At 33.8% G+C, this 25,383-nt stretch overlaps 1 protein-coding gene across 3 annotated transcripts in view; it reads right to left on the reverse strand.

Moving 5' to 3' along the window:
• The window catches only part of LOC126814969 (protein neuralized), a 42,192-nt gene that overhangs the window by 3,994 nt on the left and 12,815 nt on the right, over positions 1–25,383 (reverse strand). For 2 of the 3 annotated variants that reach the window (XM_050540456.1, XM_050540455.2), the window contains exons 2-4: positions 24,733–25,245; positions 10,576–11,055; positions 308–427 (exon numbers count right to left, since the gene is read on the reverse strand). In XM_050540456.1, coding sequence (XP_050396413.1) covers positions 308–427; positions 10,576–11,055; positions 24,733–25,245 — 1,113 coding nt within the window. Of the gene's footprint in view, positions 1–307; positions 428–10,575; positions 11,056–13,326; positions 13,567–24,732; positions 25,246–25,383 lie in introns of those variants that run through there. The other variant, XM_050540457.2, reaches the window with a different exon arrangement.

Raw genomic sequence — 25,383 nt, forward strand, 5'->3', positions numbered from 1 at the left:
AGATCGGATTATTACTTTTATCATTAGAGTGTTGACAAGGTTCAACAAAGTAAAACAAGGGCCATGACTCTAGATTTAATTAATGGAAATTACTGAAATTTAATAAGGGTCTTCGTTTCACTATAATTTAAATAATGCATATAAATTTGATACAGATCGGATCATAACTTTTGTCATTGGAGCGTTTACAAGGTTCAACAAAGATGATAAATGTTGTCTGTGTTCACAAGAAATTATGGACGACTGACGAACGGGGGCGACAACAATATACAACCACATTTCCATATAGGAGTATAAAAATTCTTACCAAGTAATCTGATTTTCTGAACATTGCCATAGACATCAAAGAATGCCCAGAGTGGTAGATTTCTATCAACATGCATCAAGGTTGCCACTTTATGATTATTTCTGGAATATCGTACTTCCCCTATAAAAGATGAGAAAATAAACAATCAAAATATAATCCTGGAGTGGTATTTAGTGACTGAGCACAATAAAAAGACAATCATTTATATGGAATACAATCACTTGTTTGAAAACAAAAAGAGAACATTTAAACATACATTATGCAAGAGCTAAATCTGATTATTGCAAGTCTTAATTTAGGCTTCAGATGTTATAGAGATCATAAATTAGATCTTTATTTAAACAACAAGCCCAAAATCAACTCTGTAGACCCATGGATGGCTCGGCTACAGCTTGGATTTAAATAAGATTTCACTGATTGATTAAATCATAAATGGCACCTCATGCGGAGATTATTAACCGTTACGTTGACGTCATGAGTTAGATCGAGGCTAAATGATAGAGTGTACGAAGATTGAAAGTTCGATATATACGGCCTTGATATTATGTTCAGTTGTGGTTAAAATGAGAGTTTGGATGTCGGTATTATATGCTCTTTTGTCACTTGCGTTTACAGAAACATTATGGAAATTGATAAACATCGCAGCTACATGTAACATCACCCCAGTTGAATTGCAGCCCCATTGGATCACTGTAGTGTTTCCTATTTGTCTGCTTCGGGAGTCACGTGGTCACCTTACAGTACAAGAGTACACGCAGGCTAACAAGAAGTCGGCTATAATTATGCCTCATTGATTTGGTCCATTCCTTTCAAACTTTCGCTTCTTATCTATATAATAAAAGTCTTATTTTTATTTTGTAGTAAAAATAAATGTGATACGAATTGAACTGCAACCCTGTCTCAATCCATTGAAAACGTTACTTGATAATCAAGATTATGTAGGTGGAGTTAACGCCTGTCAAACGATCGGCCAAGGTGAAGATACATTTGACTACCATTTCTAGTCAAATATTACAACGATGATAACTTTGTTCAGAATAAAGTAATTTGACTGAAATTTTCATTATATTCTTCTTTCATCGTCTACTTTTGAACTGTTATAGCAAGAATGGCCAACTCTCTATAAAAATCTCCCATAATGTATCTTTAATAAAGCTATTTCATTGAAATATTTGGAAAGAACTAGTTCTAAATGAAACATTAACAAACGACAAGGTGTTAGATTAAGTACGAATTATAAACGATGACGAACCCAGAGCATAATTTCATATTTGAAATAAGAGCAAATATCTATAGAGCTTGTTCAAGATGTAACATCTTGACCATAATATCATATTAAAATCGCAATATCATTATTAATTTATAAAAAAACAACCTCGTTCATCTATATTTTGTACAACCCCACAAGATGATACAAGCATAAGATTAATTTACAAAAGTGTTTCCCAACTGTTCATTTATAACAAATCAATAACAAAGAATAAAGTAGGTTGAAAGCATGAACTGTGCAGCTGGGCGAGGTGGCTGACTACAGTACAAGCACAAATGGGTGATTACCAGTATGGAAGGGCAGGGTTCCTCAGATATTTTAATGACTTTTGGGAATTGGTCAACTATCTACACTATTCACAAACTTTCTGATCAGACAAGTGAACTGGGACATGATGATATCCAATACACTATAAATATCATACCACTATATATATATTTTACATCATGCAATCTTTAAAACAGCTTATAAACATTCTCAGACTTCAGAATGAATAGTTTTGCTGTTTCCAAAGAAACAAGAGATATGTGTAGTAAGGAATGCACAACATTGATAACAGTTAAAAGAAGAAGAAAAAAAACAGTGTTATATTTGAAGCACTAAAAGCTAAAAATATACTGTTATCACTGATATAACACAGGTCATGGTTCAATTCGTACAATCTATATGTAAATAGTTTTGTTCTGGTAACTATATTGAGCATAAAGTTTAGAAATTTAACTTTTGATTAAAATTGAGTCTATTTCAACAGTTATACAAAATAAGCATTCTGGATAAAACTCATAAGTTTTTAATGTTAATTATTTTCCAAGGTTCTTAAAATAAAAGGCCTTTAACTGAATAAATATAAGCAAAATTAACATACATTTGAATTAAATGATTTTTCAGTTGGCCTTCTTTATGGTACATGTATAAGTTGACTTGTTGGATTATAAATGTTTGTTTTTATGAGGCTTTAATTTCATGGCACAAATATTTATATGTTTACAAACAAACTGCTTTACTACAGTATGTTACATTATTTTATTATGTACAAACATGTATTATATACATGTATAATGTTGTTTATATAGATGTTTGTTTTAGTAATATCTGGATCTGAAGATCATCTTACAAGCCTCAATAAACCAGAAAAAAAACGCTATAAAGTGTATAGTGTGTAAGACCACAAACAGTTAAAAGCATGCGTATTTAAAAAAAGAAGGACTAAAAATTGTAAACTAAGTTACAACAATTTTAATTATACATTGGTTTCTATGATTTCTTTATGTGTTACTAGCGGATGACCCAGTGCTGCACAGGTTGAAAGTAGTGTACATGTAACTCCGAAACCGGAAGGGATAGTCCAACGTCACCTGGCCCATGTTACTTCCCGGTCCTAGCTACATGTACTCATATTAACCAGTATGGCAGTATATTAGATTCAAAAATTCTAACATGCTATCGTCTAATTTCTAACTTCTATTCATGCAATTTTTAAATTAAGACAATGTGTAATCCAACTTCTTTATTTGTTCAGCACCAATTTTAAGTCTATTTCATCTTCATCTTATTGGTACATGTATTATTAAGACGGAAAATGTCTACTTCATTTTCGCTTTACATTGAATGTCAAACAAATTTAGGTTTAGATGATAGCACGTTAGAATTTTGAATCTAATATACATTGTACCACCATAAACCAGTGGTTTATTTCCCTTGTCTTTACGTTCAGATAACAAAGTTAGGCTAGCATCTTAAGACCACTGTTAACTTATCGCATAAATGACATATTGGAGAGCAAAAATGACAACTTTTGAGGAAATACAAGTGGGCCATTCCATATGAACTGGACCAATGGTGGGAACATGACCAACTCCTAAAATATTAAAAAAATATGTTATAGTATTATGGTCTTAAACTAACAAATCTGCAATTTTACATCTCTGGGTCAAAATTTCGCTGAGATATGGCCATTTGAAACGGTCCTTTACTTCAGTATATTTTTTTCAGTTTTTCAGGCGCCATAAACTCACATTTCTAATAAGAATGGAACGCTCTGACTTTGTAATCTAAGATAACTTTTGGTGTAGATTTCGAATTTTGCATCAAACTCAATCTGTGATGCATAATTTTTACGCCAACAGGTGGCAAAAGTTGAATAAATGAACTATTCAATTCTTTTTTTTTTCAGGATTTCCATAGCCTCTGGCAGAGTCACTATTGTATACACAACCTCCAAAATTGGTAGAGTTAATTTCAGTTTGTCTTATATCAATTTACAAAAGATTCTGCATCTATGTGATATATACTTTTCAAAATATTCAGTCCCGAAATTCATTGCAGACTGAAAACGTACAAATTTACCCATTTTCTTCTTCAATTTTGGTCATGTAGGACATGGGGTAAAATTCTGAAAAGGATTGATAATGAAACTTCATTTACCCTGCTATAACTACATTAAAGTCCATCGTGTGTATTTGATGGCTTATATTTTTAATTGGCACTTGAAATCTGTGTGGTGATGGAGTTTTAATGGCTTGTCATGTTAATTTTAAATGACCTACGTTGTATACCCCTCAAACATGTCTATTTAGTAGAGTGACTTATTGCGTAGATTACAAATATGGAATCATTTTGGATGCACATGGTTAATATGGTTCACGAATTGGAATATTGGGTTTTGACGATCAGATTAAAATTATTTCTGAAAGACTTAGATTAGACCCCTTATATTTGTCATTTAAGAGCAACTCTTAACATAGAATAATGACTCTTTTAGGCTCCTGGTAGTATCGTTTCTATTGAGTTTTGTTTTAAAAACTGGGGAAAACTTGTTTTGTCTGCTTAGAAAGTTGAAGTACAGTAGTGTTTCACTATCACTAGATGCCTGAAAACTACAGACCACAAGGCTACTAAGATATGTAGTAAGAAAACTTGCATGGGTCATACGCCGGAGGTGACGACCGGTTTGGCGTCCTCCACTCTCCAAGTCTGACAGAAGACCCATGGTGCTACAATAACCATTTTTTACTCATTTGTGAGGCAAAACAAATTTAGATCTAAAATGATTCCACTTGACACAAACTAGGTCATTTCGGGAATAACATGGTTCAATTTTTTTTCAAACATTCGCTTGCGCGTAGGGGTCTTCAGCAGTGGGAGGAAACCAGAGGACTTGGAGAAAACCCATGAGATTGGACAGGCGACCCTACTCCTTGTCACATACAAACAGGTGAATCGAAACCACGCCAGTTGACTCAATGACAGACCTTATGATAAAGTGCGCACATGCTAACCACTCGGCCATCCAACCCCTCATATAAGATGGACTTTAATATATGTTATAGTGGGATAAATGAAGTTTAATTTTCAACCCGTTTCAGAATATGACCCCCTGTCCCACATGGCCAAAATCAATCTGATTAAAACACAGACCCTATTTTGTTTCTTTTTTTATTGTTCAAAATTTCGCTTTATTTGTTTGTACTACACTAGGATATGGAAGAGTTGTTATATAACAGGCGTTTTGGATGGCGTGGGGGATTAGTCAATGAAAACATCTATTACGGCAACTTCATGGCGTGCCATGCACGGAACTGTGGGTAAACCACTAGAAATGTTGATGCTGATTGGTTAATCAATATCTGAAGTCATAGGGTCAAAAACTGCTTACACTACCCCTGATGCGACCTTCCAGTATAACTGGTCAGATCTCCATGTATAGTAGTGTAGGCCATGGAAAGTATAAAAAAACGAAATGAAATATAGATCTGTATTTTACTCAATTTATGATCCATTTCAGTACCCTAATTTCAAATCGCAGCGTGTTTTTCACTTAAAGGGTATAAGTTAGCTTAAGGCCATATACTATAAAATATATTTTTTATAATTTATTTGAAGTGGGTCATGTTCCCAACTTTCCGAAATTTGGTCCATTTGACATGGAATGACAAGTAGATTTATTGTGCTACAATTTCTTCCAAAAAACCTGGTGAGTGAAGCTCATAAAAGTCTATAAAAATTTTACTCCATCATGGTACATGTATGTACCAAGTGTCCCTGCTTTCAAAAATCATGTAGTCAGCTAGCTGGACATTGAAGTTTTAACAGAATTTGTTGAAACTTGCAACAATATACATGTATTTATATATGAGCTCTTACATTGTACTGGATTTTTCCCTAAAAGTTTAGTGACCAACACATTTTTGACCGAAATCACTAAGTCCATTAAAATAGTACATATATCCAAGATAAATGTAAACAATTTGGCTTGTTGTGCATTGAAGTAAACCTGTTAATAAACATATTACAGTTTGCTTCATATTTACAACTGTCATAAATTAATGAAACAATCCAGGTTCAATCATTTAAATTTTCTACAAATATATTTGACCTTACGTCTATTTACGACATTCAAAAAAATTACTTATCATAGAAAAAATACATGGAAAGTTTTTACACTTCAATGTCTAAATTTCAGGAATCTCACTGACATTAACATCTACATGTATGGGCAAAAAGCCAATTCACCTTATCCTACAATACACACTAATAGTAGCAGGTGTATTATTATTACTATTACAAATTACAGTGCTTCAATTAGATATTAGCAGATATAATTATAAATTATGAATAAAAAGAAATGGTATCTTTTTCATTTAATAAGACGTTAATTTAATACTTTTTGATTTAGGTGAAAATCAGGTGTTGATTTGATGTATGGTAATTTAACATCTATGATTAAATTTTCTTTTCCAAGACGATTACTAATATTATCAATATTACTTATGAATGATAAAATCAAATCATATGTCCTTAACTGACTTTGAAAAAATAAATTCGCACATAAAATACATCTAACAAATTCAATATTTCCATTTAGCACGGAAAATTAGAATAAAAATTTTCAATGAAATAAGAAAGTCATGTACTATTGTAGACTTTTCAATATATTATGTTGTCTCTTTATTGAGAAATAAAAAATGAAACACAAGGTAATTAAAGTCAAAACAAGAAAAAACACTTGTCAATGATTGCAATGGACTACATGTACATTTTAAACAATCTATGACTATATATTGTATGTTAATGCAATCTTCTTGAGGCTGTAATATTTGTGTTAATTTCGGTCATACACAGAACTAACATACAAGTAACTACATGTACTTAGATCCCTGGATGTCACAATCATACATTTTGTATTTCAAGTTAATTACGGTCATTTTACTGCAAGCCCAAAAAATTCACAATAACCTGAGAATATGATCTGTGTAAAATGAAAAGACTCTAGTAGATCATGAATTCTCTGAACCCGTGAAGACTAACAAAATACATTGCCAATTTTCAGAAATTCTCTTTTTTTTTGTTAGTCAATATCTCATCAATGATCAGTAATAAACTTAATCATGTGAAAAAAAGTTTCCTCAGTTACCTAAAAAATAAACTCATATTCTCTACAACAGAGTTCAAGTGGAATTTAGACTTGAACTACTGAGTTCAAGTAGAATTTAGACTTGAACTATTGAGTTCAAGTAGAATTTAGACTTGAACTGAGTCAAGAAAAATTACGGGTACCAGGTAGATTAATTCTCATGGATATTTTAAATGTACCAGAAATTTCTAACACACTCATCTGCAACTATACATTGTATGAATTTTAGATATTTTAGTATCAATTCCTTAGAAAGCTAATTTCTTTACATAACTTCTAAATATCCTTGAAACAAGTAAATCTGTTTATGTTTAACATAGATAGCAGTTTTCAACATAACAATAAACCTATTCACTTAACATAGAAAAAAAACCACAATGTGTAAACAATACAACATTTACCGGTTAATAATTCTTACCAGAACTACTAATATCTTCATGATGTACATGACACTCTTTAACCGTACTGTGATTCCATTCCATTTTGATATGAAAACAGTCTAGAATCTAATTACACCAATTAAAACAAATTACACTTTCAGGAACTACACATTTTGTGGCCATTGTAATCTTTCAACGTCTTAAAAGATTATAAATCTTTGTCTGGCTTCAGCAGACCTGGCAATGATTTATTTAGGCTAAAACCAGAACCATCTTTTTTGTGCCAAATATCATCTGAATGGAAGTCCTAAAATAGCTGAAAACCCAAGCCTGGTGTGGAGTTGTACTCTTGCCAAGAAAGCTGTTTTTAAACCTAAATCACAACTATTAGATGTAAGCAATATCTTACATGGTGAAGTAATATAAACAAAACCAAGAAGTTACCAATTGCAGCTGTCCAAGAAATACAGAGTTATCCCCCTTTACAGTAATTCACCCTACATGTAATTTTATTCTTTGAAGTTTACTGTAGCTGGCCTACATAGATTAACATTAACTATAAATTACTGAGAAGATGATAATTGAAACAAAATTGAAGAGACTTAAATGACTACTTCATCTCCTAGTGCCCCAGTACCGATACCCAATTTTCAAATCCAATATTGCCTGAACGGTTTTCTCTCTTTGAATCTTATAATTACTTAATTTTAGCACCATATAATAATATTAATTTAACACCTTAATTACACATATAGAGAGAGAAAAAGAGAGAGAGAGAGAGAGAAATGGGGTTTATCGTCCACTCGACACAAACATTGGTCATGTTGGGACCAACATATGGTTTATTTTTTTTATTTCAATAATTCGCTTGCACGTAGGGGTCCTTAGCAGTGGGAGGAAACCGGAGTACTCAGAGAAAACCAACGAGGTTGGACAGGCGACACTACTCCTTGTCACGTAAATTACGCATAGAACTGTTATGTGTTTTAATGTGTTCAATTACATAATGCCATTTAAATGGTGTGTGTTGTTTGAAATACTGTGACTGCATGAAATTCAATATTAACATTACATGTCTACTTTGTCCCTTTGGCATTGGTTTTGAGTTCAGTCATAAAGAATAGACTTTGAAAGAATTAGAATTTAGACAGGTAAACTAATTTAGTAATATTACTGGGCGATGTTTCGACTAGGCTTCTCTAGTCATTATCAAGCAATGATAAAATATGAAAATATACATGTACATGTAACAAGACAATATAGACATGTACACAACAATACTTGGTTAATGCTGATCAACCAGAGATTCCCTTCTAATTACCTTAAAGGTAACCTAACTTATTGTCTGATTAATTGTTTTCCATAGAACTGTTGTGTTTATTTTACTACACAGTTTCATGATTTGTACTAGTATTTTACTGATTAACTACAGTCCTGGAATACAATTTTCTTTATTAATGCACAACAATTCTGATGTATTTCATCATAATGCAAGAGCAACAAGGTGAACTCTATTATTATGCAATCCAAGATCTAAATCTAATGTTTGTTTTGTTTTATATATCACATGATTTGACTACATGTAAATATAAACTTTATGGTAATGTCAGTTCTTCAAAGACATGTACATGTTTACAACAAACAAAAGATTAACTTTGTGCAATCAACATACATAATAAAGCAATGTACTGTTTCTACTGAATATACTGTATATTATTAGATGCTTACATGTATGTTTACATATATATATGGACTTACTGATTTCGGTCAAAAGTGTGTTGGTCACTAGACTTTTGGGGGAAATCCAGTAGCATGTAACAGCTCATAAATACATGCATATTGTTGCAAGTTTCTATTAACCAGCAGTTGCCAGGCAAGATATGCCCACATTTTACATGAGATGAATAGAGAACAAGCTAAAAACAAAAGCATTTTTTCATACAATCAGTGGCCATTTTTCAGAAAGTTATGGTCTGAAATGAACAAATATCGAAAGGGACTGATCTTTGTGATGTAAAGATATAGGCCTATTTTAAGTTTCATAAAAATTGAATAAAAAATTGTGACCTTTGGGTTATAAACACACATTTCAAACAATTTAGGGGCCATAATCAAAAAGTGCAAATATCGAAAGGAACCGATATATTTGGGTTATAAACACACATTATATGATGTACACAGTTTTGCTCTCCAATATGCCGTTTATGCGATAATTTAACAGTGGTCTTGAGATTATTAAGCTAGCTTAACTTTGTAGTCTGACTGTTATTGTTAAGATGAGGCAAATAAACCAAATAAACAAGCCCCCCTCCTCTCTCCCCCCCCCCCATCACTTTCAAAATAAATAGCAGAAAATGTTCCTGATGGAACTCAGTCAAGGCTTTGAAGTACATGTACCTGGTAGTTAAAATCAAAATTATCTTGTCCCAAAGCATCGACCAATGAAATTGCTTAGCTCTGCTTAGCTTTAGCGGAAAATGTTAATCATTGAACTCTGTCAAGACATTCACCTAATAAACATCTACACTAAATTTAACCATTCTACCTCAATTAAAAGCAGAGTTGTTATGTTCCAAAGTCTTGACCAATCAAATTGCTTATCGCTACTTAGCCTACGCATAAAATTCTCATCATCGAGCTTACTTAAGGTATTGTGGCAAAGAAACTATACATTAAGTTTCACCATTCTCACTCAATTAGAATTAAAGTTATGGATCTCCAAAGTCTTGACCAACCAAATTGCTTAATTTGGACAGAGGATGCTTCATTATCAAATTTACTCAAGGTATTAATGTAATGAACCTATACACCATATTTCATCACTGTCACTTAATTAGAACCAAAGTTCGAGAAGGCTTCTGTTGTTTAAGAGATTGTTTATCTTGGCCGTATGAACAGGCATGCATTTCGCATTATCTTTTGTAGAAATCTATGGGTTCTTATATGCCTGTGTAATTAACTATAACCTCAGGCCTCGATGTCTGAACATAGTCTGTATGAATGCTCACTCTCCAAGTTTTATACACGCCAGCATTTACACTATCTTAATGTCATCTAAACATAAGAATATGGTCATTGGTAAAACGATTGCACTTACTAAATTTATTAAATATGGATCTTTTAAGATAACATTCTGAGAAAATAGATAAAAAACAAAACATGTAGATAGTAAAAATAGATGAAAATAAAATTCAAGATTAATTACCTTCACTTGTAAGATAAAAACTTAGTTCATCTCCTACATCCGGTTTACGACAAATATCTTTATTTACCACCCAATATTCTTTACGATCTAATAACCAATCAGAATCATCTGGTAAATCGTCCCCTGTTAATGTTGCCGGATCACATACCGTTAATCCGAAAGCTATCCCTCCAACATATAACTGCTCAATGTTCAATATTTGTATTACAATTTTTTCTCCACAATGTAAAGGCCGTGAAGTAAATGCATATGCATTACAATATTCATCGACTGTTCGTGTGGCTATTGTCATGTCACGGTTTAAATAAAGGTTTTTACCACACATGTTATGAAATGTCATTGGGACTAGGTCTACGTTTGCATGATATCGAATTGCAGGAGAAGAATCGTCTATCGATAAAGATTGGATAGACTGAAATAATTCTGCTGACTCGACTGTTGATGATGTTCCTACCATGTTGTTTAAAACAGGCGCTGCTTCTGAAATACATAAATAAAACATGGGTAAATGGTTTTGATCAAACAAAATTCCTGCACTAACATGCGTAGTACATGTATATACAACATGTTCATGGAAACATCGGCTGTATGTAAGGTACCAACCTGCAACAAATTATATTAATAATAAATAGTGAAATAACGAAATGAGTTTTTACTAGGTCATTTCTGGACTAACATTTGGAATGATGACAATTCAATAATAAGCTTGTGCATAGCAGTTCTTGGCAGAGGAACTTTACGAAGGAAAACAGGAAAGCTGAAGGAGACCCATCATTAGTATGTGAAAATATCATTTCACATTAAAATAGCTAAATGAAACATGAGATAAACATGGAAACAAATATGAATAATACATATCATTTCTTACATGTAGATCTCATGTTTTCCAAACAGCTGGGTTGAACAAAATAATCAACACAACTGACAAACTAATTGCACTAAACACACTCAAAAAACAAGGCAGAGACGGAGAACAACTTTTGAACACACAAACCCTTCTAAAGAGCAATCATAATGGCGACACAATTGAGAATGAATAATAGAAGTGCTTGAGACTCCAGGTGGCATTCCAGAATGCAACGTCAGTACCTATATTAACCAGCGGTTGCCAGGCAAGATACGCCCATATTTTGCAAGAGATGGATAGAGGAGGAAAAGCTTAAAACAAAAGCGATTTTTGTACAATCAGAGGCCATATTATTTATTTCAGAAATTTATGGTCTGAAATATGCAAATATCAAAAGGGACTGAGATCTTCGGAATATAAAGATACATTTTAAGTTTCATCAAAATCGGATAAAAATTGTGACCTCTAGAGGGTCCACAACCTTCGGATTACATACTTTAACTTTTACACACTTTGCGTACAAAGAGCGCCCATTTTGTCGGGCAGTTCGTTTTGATTTTCCTGTTCATTATGGTGGAATAGTGGTATATTTAAACGTTTTTCAAAATTGGATAAAAAATTGTGACGTCTAGAGAATACACAAAATAAAAAGTATGATTTTTCGTACAATCGGGGGCCGTAATCCAGGAAGTTACTGTCTGATATGCACAAATAGCGAAAGCAACCAAGGTCTTTGGGACGTAAACATATATTTTGAGTTTCATCAAAATCGGATTAAAATTGTGACTTCTAGAGGGTCCCCAACCTTGGTATGACATATTTTTACACTATTTGCGTACAAGGAGCCACCATTTTGTCAGGCAGTTTTGGTCCGATTGTCACGAAATTGGAACTCAACTGTCTTTAGCATATAACACAGATAAATAAAAACGTTTTTTAAAATTGGATAAAATTGTGATCTTTGAAGGATCCACAAGCTAAAACCGTGATTTTTCGTACAATCAGGGGCTATAATACAGGAAATTTTGGTCCGATATGCGCGAATATTGAAAGGGACCAAGATCTTTGGGTAATAAACATGCATTTCAAGTTTCATCAAAATCGTACCATCAGGGGCAATAATCCATGAAGTTATGGTCCGATACATGCCAATATCGAAAGGAACCAAGATCTTTGGGAGATTGACCTATATTTCCAGATAAAAATTGTGACCTGCAGAGTGTCCACAAACAAATTGACGGACAGACAGACGAACAGAGTCTGGACAGACAGACGAACAGAGTCTGGACAGACAGGGGCGACAGCAATATACGTCCACATGAAAATGTGGGCGTATAAAAATGAAATAATTAGGTTGAACACATATGTAATTACCATACTACATGTATGTAATATTTCCAAATTGTAATTTATTGAGATATTGCGATACAGCGAGTAGAAATATTGCAATGCACATGTATCACTGTAGGGATTTTGTCTGCAGTACTCAAACCTACATGTATTATGTACCGTGTATAAAAGGATGGCATGGTTCAATTCATTGTTTTTCTGTCTGTTAATTAAATATCCTACACAAATGTGTTAAGAAGTTAATTCTCTATGTATTCACTGATGTGGCCTGACCACGGTACTTTACATGTAGATAGGCCACTTATTACATATTGGTGTTCGATTTCCACACTTAATATTAATACACATCAAAGTATCATTTTCTTTTAATAGATCATTCTGATAAGAAAGTAATAATGTGTGGTTTAATATATCTAAGATAGACTTAGAAAATAGATCTACCCCTTAATTCAATTAGCAATCTTATCTCTAAGTACCAATAGTTGATATACTTGTCAAAAACATAAGCCTCCTCAAATCTAATAATATACTGTATGGTGAACAAGCAAACTTACTTTTAGACTTATCTTTTAACCTGGAAAGAAGTTTGTGTTTTTCTCTTAACTTTTTAAACTGGAACATGATCATTCAGAAAAAAATCCAGGTTGAAGATAAGCTTGGAGCATCAGAAGTAGCGTATCCTGATTGAACCCACTTTAAAACTTGTTGATGACAGGCAATAGTTTATACAAGACTCTACAAGTTATGTATAGTCATTTGGTAGCTTTAGTGTTCCGGTTAACTTGGTTTACCAGAGTAAAGAGGGTTGACAATATATAAGCTTACTCTGTAATTTAGGTCAGCTAGTCCTTGTAAATGTACTGTGTACAGCGAAATAATAGTCATCATATTCAAGTTTAATCTATTTATAAGGTTCAAATGTCCTGTTATCATGTGAATAATCCACTCATACTTGGACAGTAATCATAGTTATCAGTATTATATCAATTAATTAATCTAAGAAACAAAAGTGATGTAATATCCATTTATTGAAAACATGTAATCATGAGATTCACATAGTGTTGACTGATTGTCACACACCTATCTAAGGAACATCTGAGCACACATTTTTCAACAAACTCTCTGCCAATCAGAGAGGACTGGAGTACCATTTTTGTATGCAGAATGAACAAAGTGACCTCAGTCTTAACCACCGATGCTATTTCGCACATATATTCTGGACATGACCTACGCTATTTTCCAAACATCTGACCAGGAATATGCCCAATCATACGTCAAGATACCTGTATGGCAGGGATCATAATCGGCTGGTTTTTGTCGGCTTTTTCCGCTTGAAGTTCAATCAAGCCGATTGGTAAAACAATGAACTGGCCACTATGGTATCATAAATCAATCTACTTTCGGCTAAATTACAACGGGTTAATTATTACTCGTTAATTAAGAAGTCAGTCAACTTGCTTGTCGGCTACAATAACAATCATACCTTAGTAAGAATCGGCCACATGGTTCATAATCCCATTAATTAGCACAAGTAACGGCAATTTTGATAATCCGGTAAAAAAACAAAACAAGCTTGCTGATTATTCATAACAGGTTCAGTAAGTTGCCTTGAGGAAATAGGCCACGTGGCAATTGAAGGTGCACCGGTAAATAATAAAATAATAATTGGATCATAATTTAATGGTTTAACTGAACAGTTGTTAGTTAAATTTAAATCTTAGTTGAATATAATCCTTGGTTGGATAGAAAATCGAATACACCGAGAAACAGTGATTATTAATAAGCTCCAATGCCGAATCCCCGATGACCAGCGATGCTAGTTTTAGTTTTAAATAGCGTTTACCGTTGTGATTTTTTATTTTGTACACATGCTGACAGAGGTTTACTTTTTAAAATATTGTCGTTATTATTATTGAAACCTATATGGCATAGTCATATGGAATTTAATTTTAAAGCCATTTCATTTATGATTCTCACTGATCACTGTGCCTGTGTCTATCATGGACGAATGAATAAAAACATTTGCAAGTAATATGATAGAAAAAAAACCCCTACAAATTGTTTGCTTTGAAGAAATACATGGTTTTATTTCGGACATTTTGCTTTCATTTTCTGCTGTATAAACGAAGACATGTAATTTTGGAGGAATATTACTGTGAAATTGAAGCAATTGAGGGCCGGCACGCTTTCATTCTATCGTACTTGTATTATGAAAACAAGTTATTTTGTACAAATATTACTGACATAAATTTGAATACCGTGCGGGAATTAAATATGAAAACTAGCAAGGTGCACCTATTTATATTAGGTACAAATTTGAATATTTTGTTGACGCAAGAATTTTAAATATGGTCTGATTCCGTCTGCTTAAATAACAATAAGAGTTGTGCCCCTTTATTTTCGGTAAAAATGATTGGCAAGAACAATCTTGAAATAGCAATACTGATCTTGACACTTTTGGAGTGAGAGAGAGAGAGAGAGAGAGAGAGAGAGAGAGAGAGAGTTAGTTCAACATCCAGGCCAAACTAGGTCATTTCAGGACTAACACATGGTTCAATTTTATTTCAATAATTCGCCCACGTTTAGGGGTCTTTAGCAGTTGGAGGAAATTGGAGGACCTAGAGAAAACCCACAAGGTTGGACAGGCGACCCTACTCCTTGGGGAATCGAAACCCGCCAGTTGACTCAATGACAGACCGTATGATGTGGCTTGTTTGAAACTCTAAATTTTTTTGCAGAACTCACATTTTGACAAAATTAAGAAAGAATCTTCAATTCTAGAACAAAAGGCCCATGGACCTGAGCTGCAACCAGGTATACAAAACAGTACATAACTTTAAAGGGTCACCATTTCTGAAGTAATTATTTATTTTTGTATCTGTATTATAATATTGTTGCAAAACTAAATGTGAAGCTATAAAGAAAAGAATTTTGATGATATATTAACTTATAAAAACATACAGGAAGCAGACCACCATTAAATTTCACCATCTCGGTACCCACAAATTGTAGTTCGTCTATTTATATAGCAATTCTCTCTCTAGTGTCTTTTCTCCCCTTTGGCATGCCCATTGCTGTTGATTTTTTGGTCTAGAATGGATGACGAGGGTTTGAATTCACATTTTCTGCCAGGTTTTGGTAAATATTCATGATTTTGAGGCGGAAGGATAACAGGGTTATCAGGTTGGCTACAGTAATATGTACGGCAACTAGTTACATGTTTTTAGTATGCTTCTTCAAGTTTGTGTATCTCCAAATTTTTGTGGTTAACCTCATACAAATTTTAGTGCAAAGACATGACCATTTGCTCCTCTGTCTGTAGTGAAAAGCATTCAGCCCGACAAAAATTTGGGGAAAAGTTGGTGGTGGGCAAAGAGGCCAGAATTAACAGTGAAATCAATGGGGAAATTAATGGTGGTCTGCATCCATATAAGACACTAGTTATCTCCCTTTTGATTGTAAGTATACCTGTTGGTGAGAGAGAGAGAAATGGGGTTTAACGCCCACTTGACACAAACTAGGTCATTTCGGGACTAACACATGGTTCAATTTTATTTCAATAATTCGCTTGCGCGTAGGGGTCTTTAGCAGTGGGAGGAAACCGGAGGACCCGGAGAAAACCCACGAGGTGTGACAGACGATCGTCTAACCGGGGATTCAAAACCACGCCGGTTGACTCAATGACAGGTCTTATGATACGGCGTGCATGTGCTAACCATTCGGCCATCAAACCCCTGTACCTGTAGGTACACATGGTACATGTACATTGTGTGTATGTTTATGTGTCAATTTTGCTGGGTTTATTGTTCCTGTTTATTGATTGGAACACAAGTTAATTTAGCTTTTGTCAAGTAAATAACAATGGGAATGAACTCATTGACAAATATTATAATATAGATTGAAAATTGCATAACCTATTGTAAACTTCTAGACGATTTGAATTCAGTATGACTATGGCAATAGAGTATTTATTTGAAAATCAATTTTAAAGCCTTATTTACCGCAGTTGGAAAATCAAGGAAAATTAAACAATGAATAACAGAGTCATCAACATTTTAAGATATCATAACTCATTACATTGTAGCTACCCATCTATTGTAACCTCAAAGTTGACTTCAGAACTTGTGGAAATGACTTGGCATTTGGATGACTTGACCTCTCTAAGATAATGGGGTACAAGTGAAATGTATATAACGAGACTATACATGTTTTAGTGAAATTATTTTACAGAAGTTGTAATAAAATCATTAGAGCTTTACAAATAGAGCTCAAATGATGCAATACCAGGCGGTTCAGTTATACATGCATAAATGTAAGCATATAGAGCTGTAGTCCAATGATGCATAGAGTATTGACCTGTTACATATACATATACATGTATTGATATCATCAGATTTTTAATAGAATATTCATTGCATGTACATACATTATATATATGCCTATTCTCTTAAAATACAGATGAGATGTCATCCTTTGATGTTGGTGCACCATTATTTCAAATAATGTAGGGGCAACATGCCAATCGTATACTACATGAAATATAGGACTCGTGTGTCGATTTTATTGAAATGCATGTGTGGGATATCTGAATCAATTCAACTAAAATTCATTATTTTTCAGCAGCAAATAATGAAGCACCATGTATCTTTTCATTTCTGTTATGACCCTTAACGTTATACATCCTCTGATTAGCAAGTTATAGTCATCCACATGTCTGCCAGAAAATCAACTGCACCATCAAATATGGAAGTTTATTTATTCTCAAATCAACAAATCTGGTATAAAAATTACTTTATCTTCAAACTTGTTTACAGAAGAAAGAAGTTCACAAGGTTTTCAGCAAAGGGCCATAATGCTGGTAAGGAAAGTCGTAGAATGCTGAATATCAATAGGGCCTGTCTTCTCATGATCACAATGCTTCACACCCAATTTGAAAAAAATGCACAAAAAACTGAAGCCTCCATTGCATTCATAAGCCAATTGTTAAGAAGTGGCATCCAGTGTTCTAGTAAGACTAATGCTACCTGTCACAACTTAAAAAATTTGGAGCAAAGGAAGCTACTGAGAAATAGTAACCTTGAGGCTAAGGGCCACCAGCAGAATCTCAGCACTACATGTACATGTAACTTTGCATCTACCGGTACATGTAGTATGTACATGTAGATGTAGATGTAGGTTGCTGTTAATGTACATAGTTACATATTCAGACGTCAAGCTCAGAACAACCTGCTTTTATCAACGTCTACTGCTTTCATCAACGCCTACGAGGCTACAATACTATTTCAATATTATTGATTACATTTACATACCACCTATAAAATAATAACTAGAATACTGAAAGTGGAAGTCAGTATTTAATTAATATTATCTAATAAGATCTGATTAAACGCCCATATGAAGAGTACTATACATGTAGGTGAAGATATAATACATGTACCTTATGTCCATTGTGCAATTGACCAAGAAAAACATTTACTATACATGTACATGTATGTGTTGATAAACTTATTGTTTAACTTTAATTCCATGCTAACTTAGATGTACCTTCAAATGTACTGTATTAGGCTGACCTTAAAAATATCTTTGTTTCACCAAACCCGACCCACAATCGAGGAGAAGGGTCGGTAGGTCGGGTTTTTTTTCTGATTTTTTTTTTTAAGAGCTAATTTGACAGCTTGATAATTTTCCGGGTGCAAACATTCGTCTTCTTTTATTGGCAAACAAATCAATGACATCGGGATTTTTCTTGATGCACGACTCGCACACAAATTGCGACAAACTCACGTTTGAAACTCCCTCAACACGTTTTTAACGATCGTGCGGGTTGTGCCTTTATTTTTCTCGAAAACGGATATTGAAAATATCGTCGTCATGTTTAAAACGACGCCCCACAGACATAGAGGCAGAATCATTTCGTGGGAATGGACGTGCTTTCGTCTGCAACCATTTTGTTGAGAAGCGACACCTATGACGCTTTCGTCTTGATCAACCAGTTTCAATAATGAATCAAACCATAGCCATAGTAAAGGGAAATAACTCTCGTGATATATTTCAGGTTGACACACAAAATAAAATAAAAAGATCGCGGAAAAGTGCAATAAAATAATTTAAGTCGGGGGTGGTTTTAGTTAGTCGGTCGCGTTAGGCGAAACAAAGATATTTTTAAGGTCAGCCTTAGATTGTATCTTTCCTAAAATAGAATGATAATAAACATGTATAGTACATGTATCTAGACCAACTCTCGCTGGAGCTATTTTATGTATTACATTTTTCTGATAAATGTACATATATCTTGACTGCATTAATTTATATTTTTTTTCAGTATTGCCTTGGTGCACCATTAGTAAATAAATGTGGAAGCTGTGCAAATATCTGAATTTAAATATATATACAAATATTTTGTACTGTTGCTTCAGTTGGTAATCAGTTGTGACAATTGTGGTGGACAAGTCATACTCGATGACACTTCCGATTTATTTGAAAAGTCTACAGAACTAATTCTGCTGAGCAACTGCATTCCAGATATAATGTTTTCTGTATGTAATTAAAAAATTGGCATGATGAAATTGGCACCAACTTCAATGTACAACCTTGAGGAAAGATCAAATTTCAATAATGAAGAGAGAGAAATGGGGTTTAACATCCACTCGACACAAACTAGGTCATTTCGGGACAAACATGGTTTAATTTTATTTCAATAATTCGGAGAAAACCCACAAGGTTGGACAGGCGACCCTACTCCTTGTCAAGTACAACCGGGGATTACAATAATGAAGAATGTGACAGTATTTATGATTATATAATTATATATTTGTAGAGTTACTGTACATACAATACATAATTATTGATTAGATGTATGTATGTAAAATATATCTAACCCTACAAATGTAAGCAAATGCACTTTATGAAAAGCAGGTCATACAATTTGTCCTTTAACTGGTTTGTTGCTAGATCGAATGCTGGTTTGGTTTTACTAATTAAATATTATAAGCAATTATTCGATTCAATTTAAATGATCATGTATACATGAAGGATCTATTTTGGTGTATTTTCAGATTTTAAGAAATAATGATGCTTTGAAATCAACATATTTTCTGTTATCTGTTTATTTTTTAATATTAGTTGATTTCACAGAACTAATATTACATGTAGCAACTACATCTTATACATGTGCCAAAAAATCAGCTTGAACAAACCTTGAACAAATATTCCAATCCAAACATTACCGATCAGCTTATCTGATTAACACAGATAAGTGTATTGTTTTGAGGGGTGTTGTGTTTGGCAATACCACCACTGATTTATGCAAATAATTATTATATTTTATATACATGTACTTGGAGGGAAAAATATATTCTGAAATTAATTTGTCCTTATGGTGTACCTACTGTACACATTAACTTATTGAACTATTTGTGTAAGCAATAGCATTGGTAGTAATTAGTACGGTAGACCTGCATGTATATTTTCATGCAAAATAATCATATTGTTCTCTATACTTCTAGATCAGGTGATTTTACTATAAATATAAATAATATATGCCATTCATTGATCACTTTTATACACTGACGTACATTTGAGCGTAAATTTCTATTAGAACACCTGTGACAGGTTTTACTGATGTTTTAAACAACAGGCTTGTGGTATACCATCAACCTACACATCTACATCAAATACATAATCCATCATTTATAATATATAAATATAAAAATAGAATGCTAAAAAACATAAGCTTATGCATCAATAATTATGAAATAATTCAACTTTATTCACAATATGTTACATTTATTTACACGTCTTATTTAATGTAACTAGGCTTGGCTCAAATATCACTATATGGTTATCAGGTTTGTTCAGTTGAAGGACAATATGAAAATATTTTAATCAATGTGGAACAAATTTCCCAAAAGGGCAGAATGATCACAACCAGGCATTTATTTGTCTTGGGTCATACATTTATGCCATCCATGTACATGTATGAGCAATTAACCATATTTCATATTCTGTAGCATGTACGTTTTGCATATAAGTACATGTGGAAGTACAATTATTGAATTTATTTCTCTTCTTCTGTCAATTAGATACATGCTACATGTACTTCAACCCCCTTTCTGGCTTGTTACATGTATTTTCTACATCTCTGTATACCAACACATTGATTATCGAAAGGAATCGTCAAAGTTGACAAACAGAATGTGAATTGACGAACTTTCGGAAGGACAGGGACACAGAAAAATATACGTCCATATGAAAATGTGGGCGTATAAAAATAATTCAAAAAAGAGATGTAAAAATAGGTTGCCAGGCAATGAAACATACACCCACAGCAGCTAAGTCGTCTGGGCAGTCAACAAGGGTTGTCGGACATATTTTTTTCTTCTGTCAGTAATGAAAACATTTATAACACACTAAAATCTGACTATAACAACTCATTTGTAATTATCAGAAATCATTAGAATTTTTGGGGGCTTCTACTTCTGCCCCATGCTAACATTTAGTACTAAAAACATTTGATATCATGAAAATCACAAGATCTTAAATTCTGCGAATAAATTTAAAATCAATAGAATGATAACTTTGGCCTTTTGAGCATCCGTATGATTTTTCAAAGTATATTATTGGAAATCCTTAAAAATCAATAGTCAATTGGATATTAATTTTAGCCTCCACAGGATTTTTCAAAGTAATCAAGGGTCATAGCTCTGGCAGTAATGATCGGAAATTGTTGAAAATCAATATGCTTAAACATTGTGTTTAAATTTAAAGTCAATTGTATATTCACTTCAGCCTCTACAGTGTCCACAAATAATTGAGTATGCTGGACCGAGGAACATGTACGTACGGACCGACAGGGGCGATGATAATATACGACCACATTTCAATTAAATTAAAAAAATTAAAACACTAAGAAATTGCTGGTATCTAGTCATGTTTTTCACACCCGGAAAATCGTAAGTGTATAACCAATTTAGGGCTGAAACGACATGCCGTGCCACGATATGATACAGTATCATGTCATAGCCCAACGATTCCGGAGCATCACGATCCTTCATCGTTTTTATGGAAAAATCACGGTGCAACAGTTGACCGGTGAATTGTTTCAGCTCTATTAACATGCTATAAAATCGTTATCGTACAGCCATGTTTTTCATGCTAGGAAATCAGTAGCATTACATAACATGTAAGTATTTCCAGCACACGCTAACAGTAGGGTTGCGTACATAACTAACATACGAAAATTAATTGGTGGCTAGCTTTTTTTTTTCGCACGTACATGTATACAGTGAATGGCCATCTTGCTCAGTAATCCCAGCCAGAATTTGGCTATTTTCTAAATTTGCGTTAAAGTTTAAAATATTTGTTTTAGAACTGAAACACATTAACTATTAGTCAATCCCAACGCTAAAAACATCAACAGAATTGATTGTGTATATCTGAAATAGACCCGACCGACGCACAAAATAGTGCAATATGGCGGCCTCTATGAACAACCCTCGCAGACGCTGTCATTGAAGACAACGTCAATTCTATGAGTTGTAGATGTTATTTTTGTGAAAAATCATTGGAAGAAGAGAGAACATCTTGGGACTGTACGAATTATATAGTCTTTATGGGTGCAACGGACACAGTGCTGAAGATAAACCTATTGTTTACAATGTTGACCTCATGACCCATTGACGTCAATGTCATGACCTGTGATGTGTAGATCACGTGATATGGATATCATGGCTATTGACTGTGTCTGAGATACTTCTCCGCAGGTAGCGTGTCTCAGATGTTCAGAATGAGTAGGGTTGGTATTCCTTAAAGTATTTCAAAATGTTTCTATATCAGTATATGTATCTACATGTACCAATGTCTTGTTCTGGCATTGATGTGTTCTACTTGCTACTGTGAAAAATAACCTAAAATATTCACGCTGAACAAATGTTTTAATGTTTTTTAATCAGTAATACATGTAGATCTTCCTTCCCATGTACACCAACCTGTGCTGCTGAAACTAAGGAACTCTTTATTGAGTTATATGCAAGATAAGTAATGTAGCACATTGTGTTATTCTACATATACTACAGGACAATAAGATAGGTTGCCAGGCAACGAAACATACGCCCACAGCAACTAAATCGTCCTGGCAGTCGACAAGGGTTGTCGCATATTTTTACTTTTTTCGGTAATGAAACATTTATAATACACTAAAATCTGATTAAGAGCAACAACTCACGAAGTAATTATCAGAAAACTATTAGAATTTGTTTGGTTTTTTATAAAGTTCTGCCCCATGCTAACATTTTGTATGCAAAGCTTTTAATATCATGGATTTAACTGTTCAAGTCATAAAAATTCATTGAAAATCAATATACTTGTTCGTCTCAAGATCTTAAACTCTGTGACACCTGTGTATCAATCTGAAGTCAATCGGATGATAACTTAAGGGCCATGACTTTGGCAGTAATTATCGGAAATCGTTGAAAATCAATAGGAATCTTCTTCTCATGACCTCAAACACTGTGTATAAATTTAAACTTAAATTTGGCCTCTAGAGCATCCACAAGATTTTTCAAAGTGATCAAGGGCCATAACTCTGGCAGCAAATATTGGAAATCGCTGAAAATCAATAGGATTCTTCGTCTCATGACCTTAAACACAGTGTATAAATTTAAAGTCAATTGAATATTAACTTTCGCTTCTAGAGCATCCACAAGATTTTTCTGAGTGATCAAGGGCCATAACTCTGGCAGTAATTATCAGAAATCGCTGAAAACCAATAGGCTTCATCATCTTATGACCTTAAACACTGTGTATAAATTTAATGTCAATCGGATGTTAACTTTAGCCTCTAGATTTTTTGAAGTGATCAAGGGCCATAACACTGGCAGTAATTATCGGAAATCGTTGAAAATCAATAGGTTTCTTCGTCTCATGTCCTTAAACATTGCGTATAAATTTAAAGTCAATTGGATATTAACTTTGGCCATTAGAGCATCCACTCTGGCAGTAATTATCGGAAATCGCTGAAAATCAATAGGCTTCTTCATCTCATGACCTTAAACACTGTGTATAAATTTAAAGTCAATCGGATATTAACTTTGGCCTTTAGAGCGTCCACAAGATTTTTTGAAGTGATCAAGGGCCATAACTCTGGCAGTAATTATCGGAAATCGCTGAAAATCAATAGGCTTCTTCGTTTCAAGACCTTAAACACTGTGTATAAATTTAAAGTCAATCAGATATCAACTTTAGCCTCTAGAGCGTCCACAAGCAATTGTGGACGCCGGATCGACGGGGGCGACGACAATATACGACCACATTTCAATGTGGGCGTATAAAAACCCCTTTACTTTGTGAATGAATACGTGTACATGTATCAAATAAATCCAGTAATTTGAAAAATAAACATTATACAGTACTACAGTAACATCTCTGTGACCTTGGAATACTCTTGCACACACCTTGTTTTTATTGCTTTAGCTAGATCGTTTATGAGGCTAAAATGAAGGTTTCTGAGTGTCGTCTGCACAAAACTGCACTCAAAATTTAACCATACTTATTCTGGTTCTCAGACTGACCTTCCAAAAATCGTATGTGGGTTGGCAGTTTTTAAGTTTTGGTTTTTGTTCTATCAAAGGATCACTGGGTTAAATGCTTGATCACAAACATTGCATTTCAAAATTGACTTCTGTTACAATACAATTAGTCTAATGTATTGCTAGTCTTAATATGAATGATGCCCATTATTTCTTTCTCATGTACATGTACATGGTAGAATGCACTTAAAAGAACTTTAAAAAGATGGCGGTTACCATTTACTGGTAACTACATGCATGCATCAATTTACGATTACCCAATGTCATTTATTAGGCGGTGCACTTACTTGGTCAGTATCTGAGAATCAGAATAAAAAAAAAATTATGATTGTATATATATGGAATTTTACCATTAATAAAGAATGCATATCTTACCAGGTCTGTGAAGAAATTCCACTGACATCGTGTTGCCGTAGATGTCTAAAAGGGCCCACAGAGGACCATTTGTGTTGACTCCATTAAAAAACAGACCCTTATCTTCACCATTCACACTGAACATAACATCACCGCTACGAGTTACGAAAAAACACATCACAGTATTTGTTTTAGCAAAACGTTCAGATAAAGCCTTAGCAAATGTTCCAGGTTTGTTTGTGAGATCAGGACATGCATATCGGGGCAGTTCTGCTGGATTATAGGTGTCCGGATTCGTTCCTGTGAACCCGAACCGTAAAACACCACTCCAGCTTGTGGATACTTCAGCAAAGTTGATATAAACTTTTTCATTGACGGCTATTGGTCTATTACTGAAGCATATGCCTTTACAAAAACTCTCAACTCTTGTGGCACGGGTCTTGTCAGCACTCAACCTCACATTTTCACCATGAACTTTATGAAAATGTAGCGGCCAGTCGGACCTCAAGGAAGAGAGATCACTGCTCCCAGTACCTGAAATATATAATCAAAATGTAATGAATAGTTATATTATTTAATGGAATAAAATTTTGTAGAAAAAAAATAGTTTGAATTAAACAAAAAATACCACAGTTAACTAACACAGCAATTTGCCATCAATGAAATATATAA

This window comes from Patella vulgata, chromosome 3 (assembly GCF_932274485.2).
Source record: "Patella vulgata chromosome 3, xgPatVulg1.2, whole genome shotgun sequence".
In the NCBI taxonomy this organism is placed as follows: Eukaryota; Metazoa; Mollusca; class Gastropoda; family Patellidae; genus Patella; species Patella vulgata.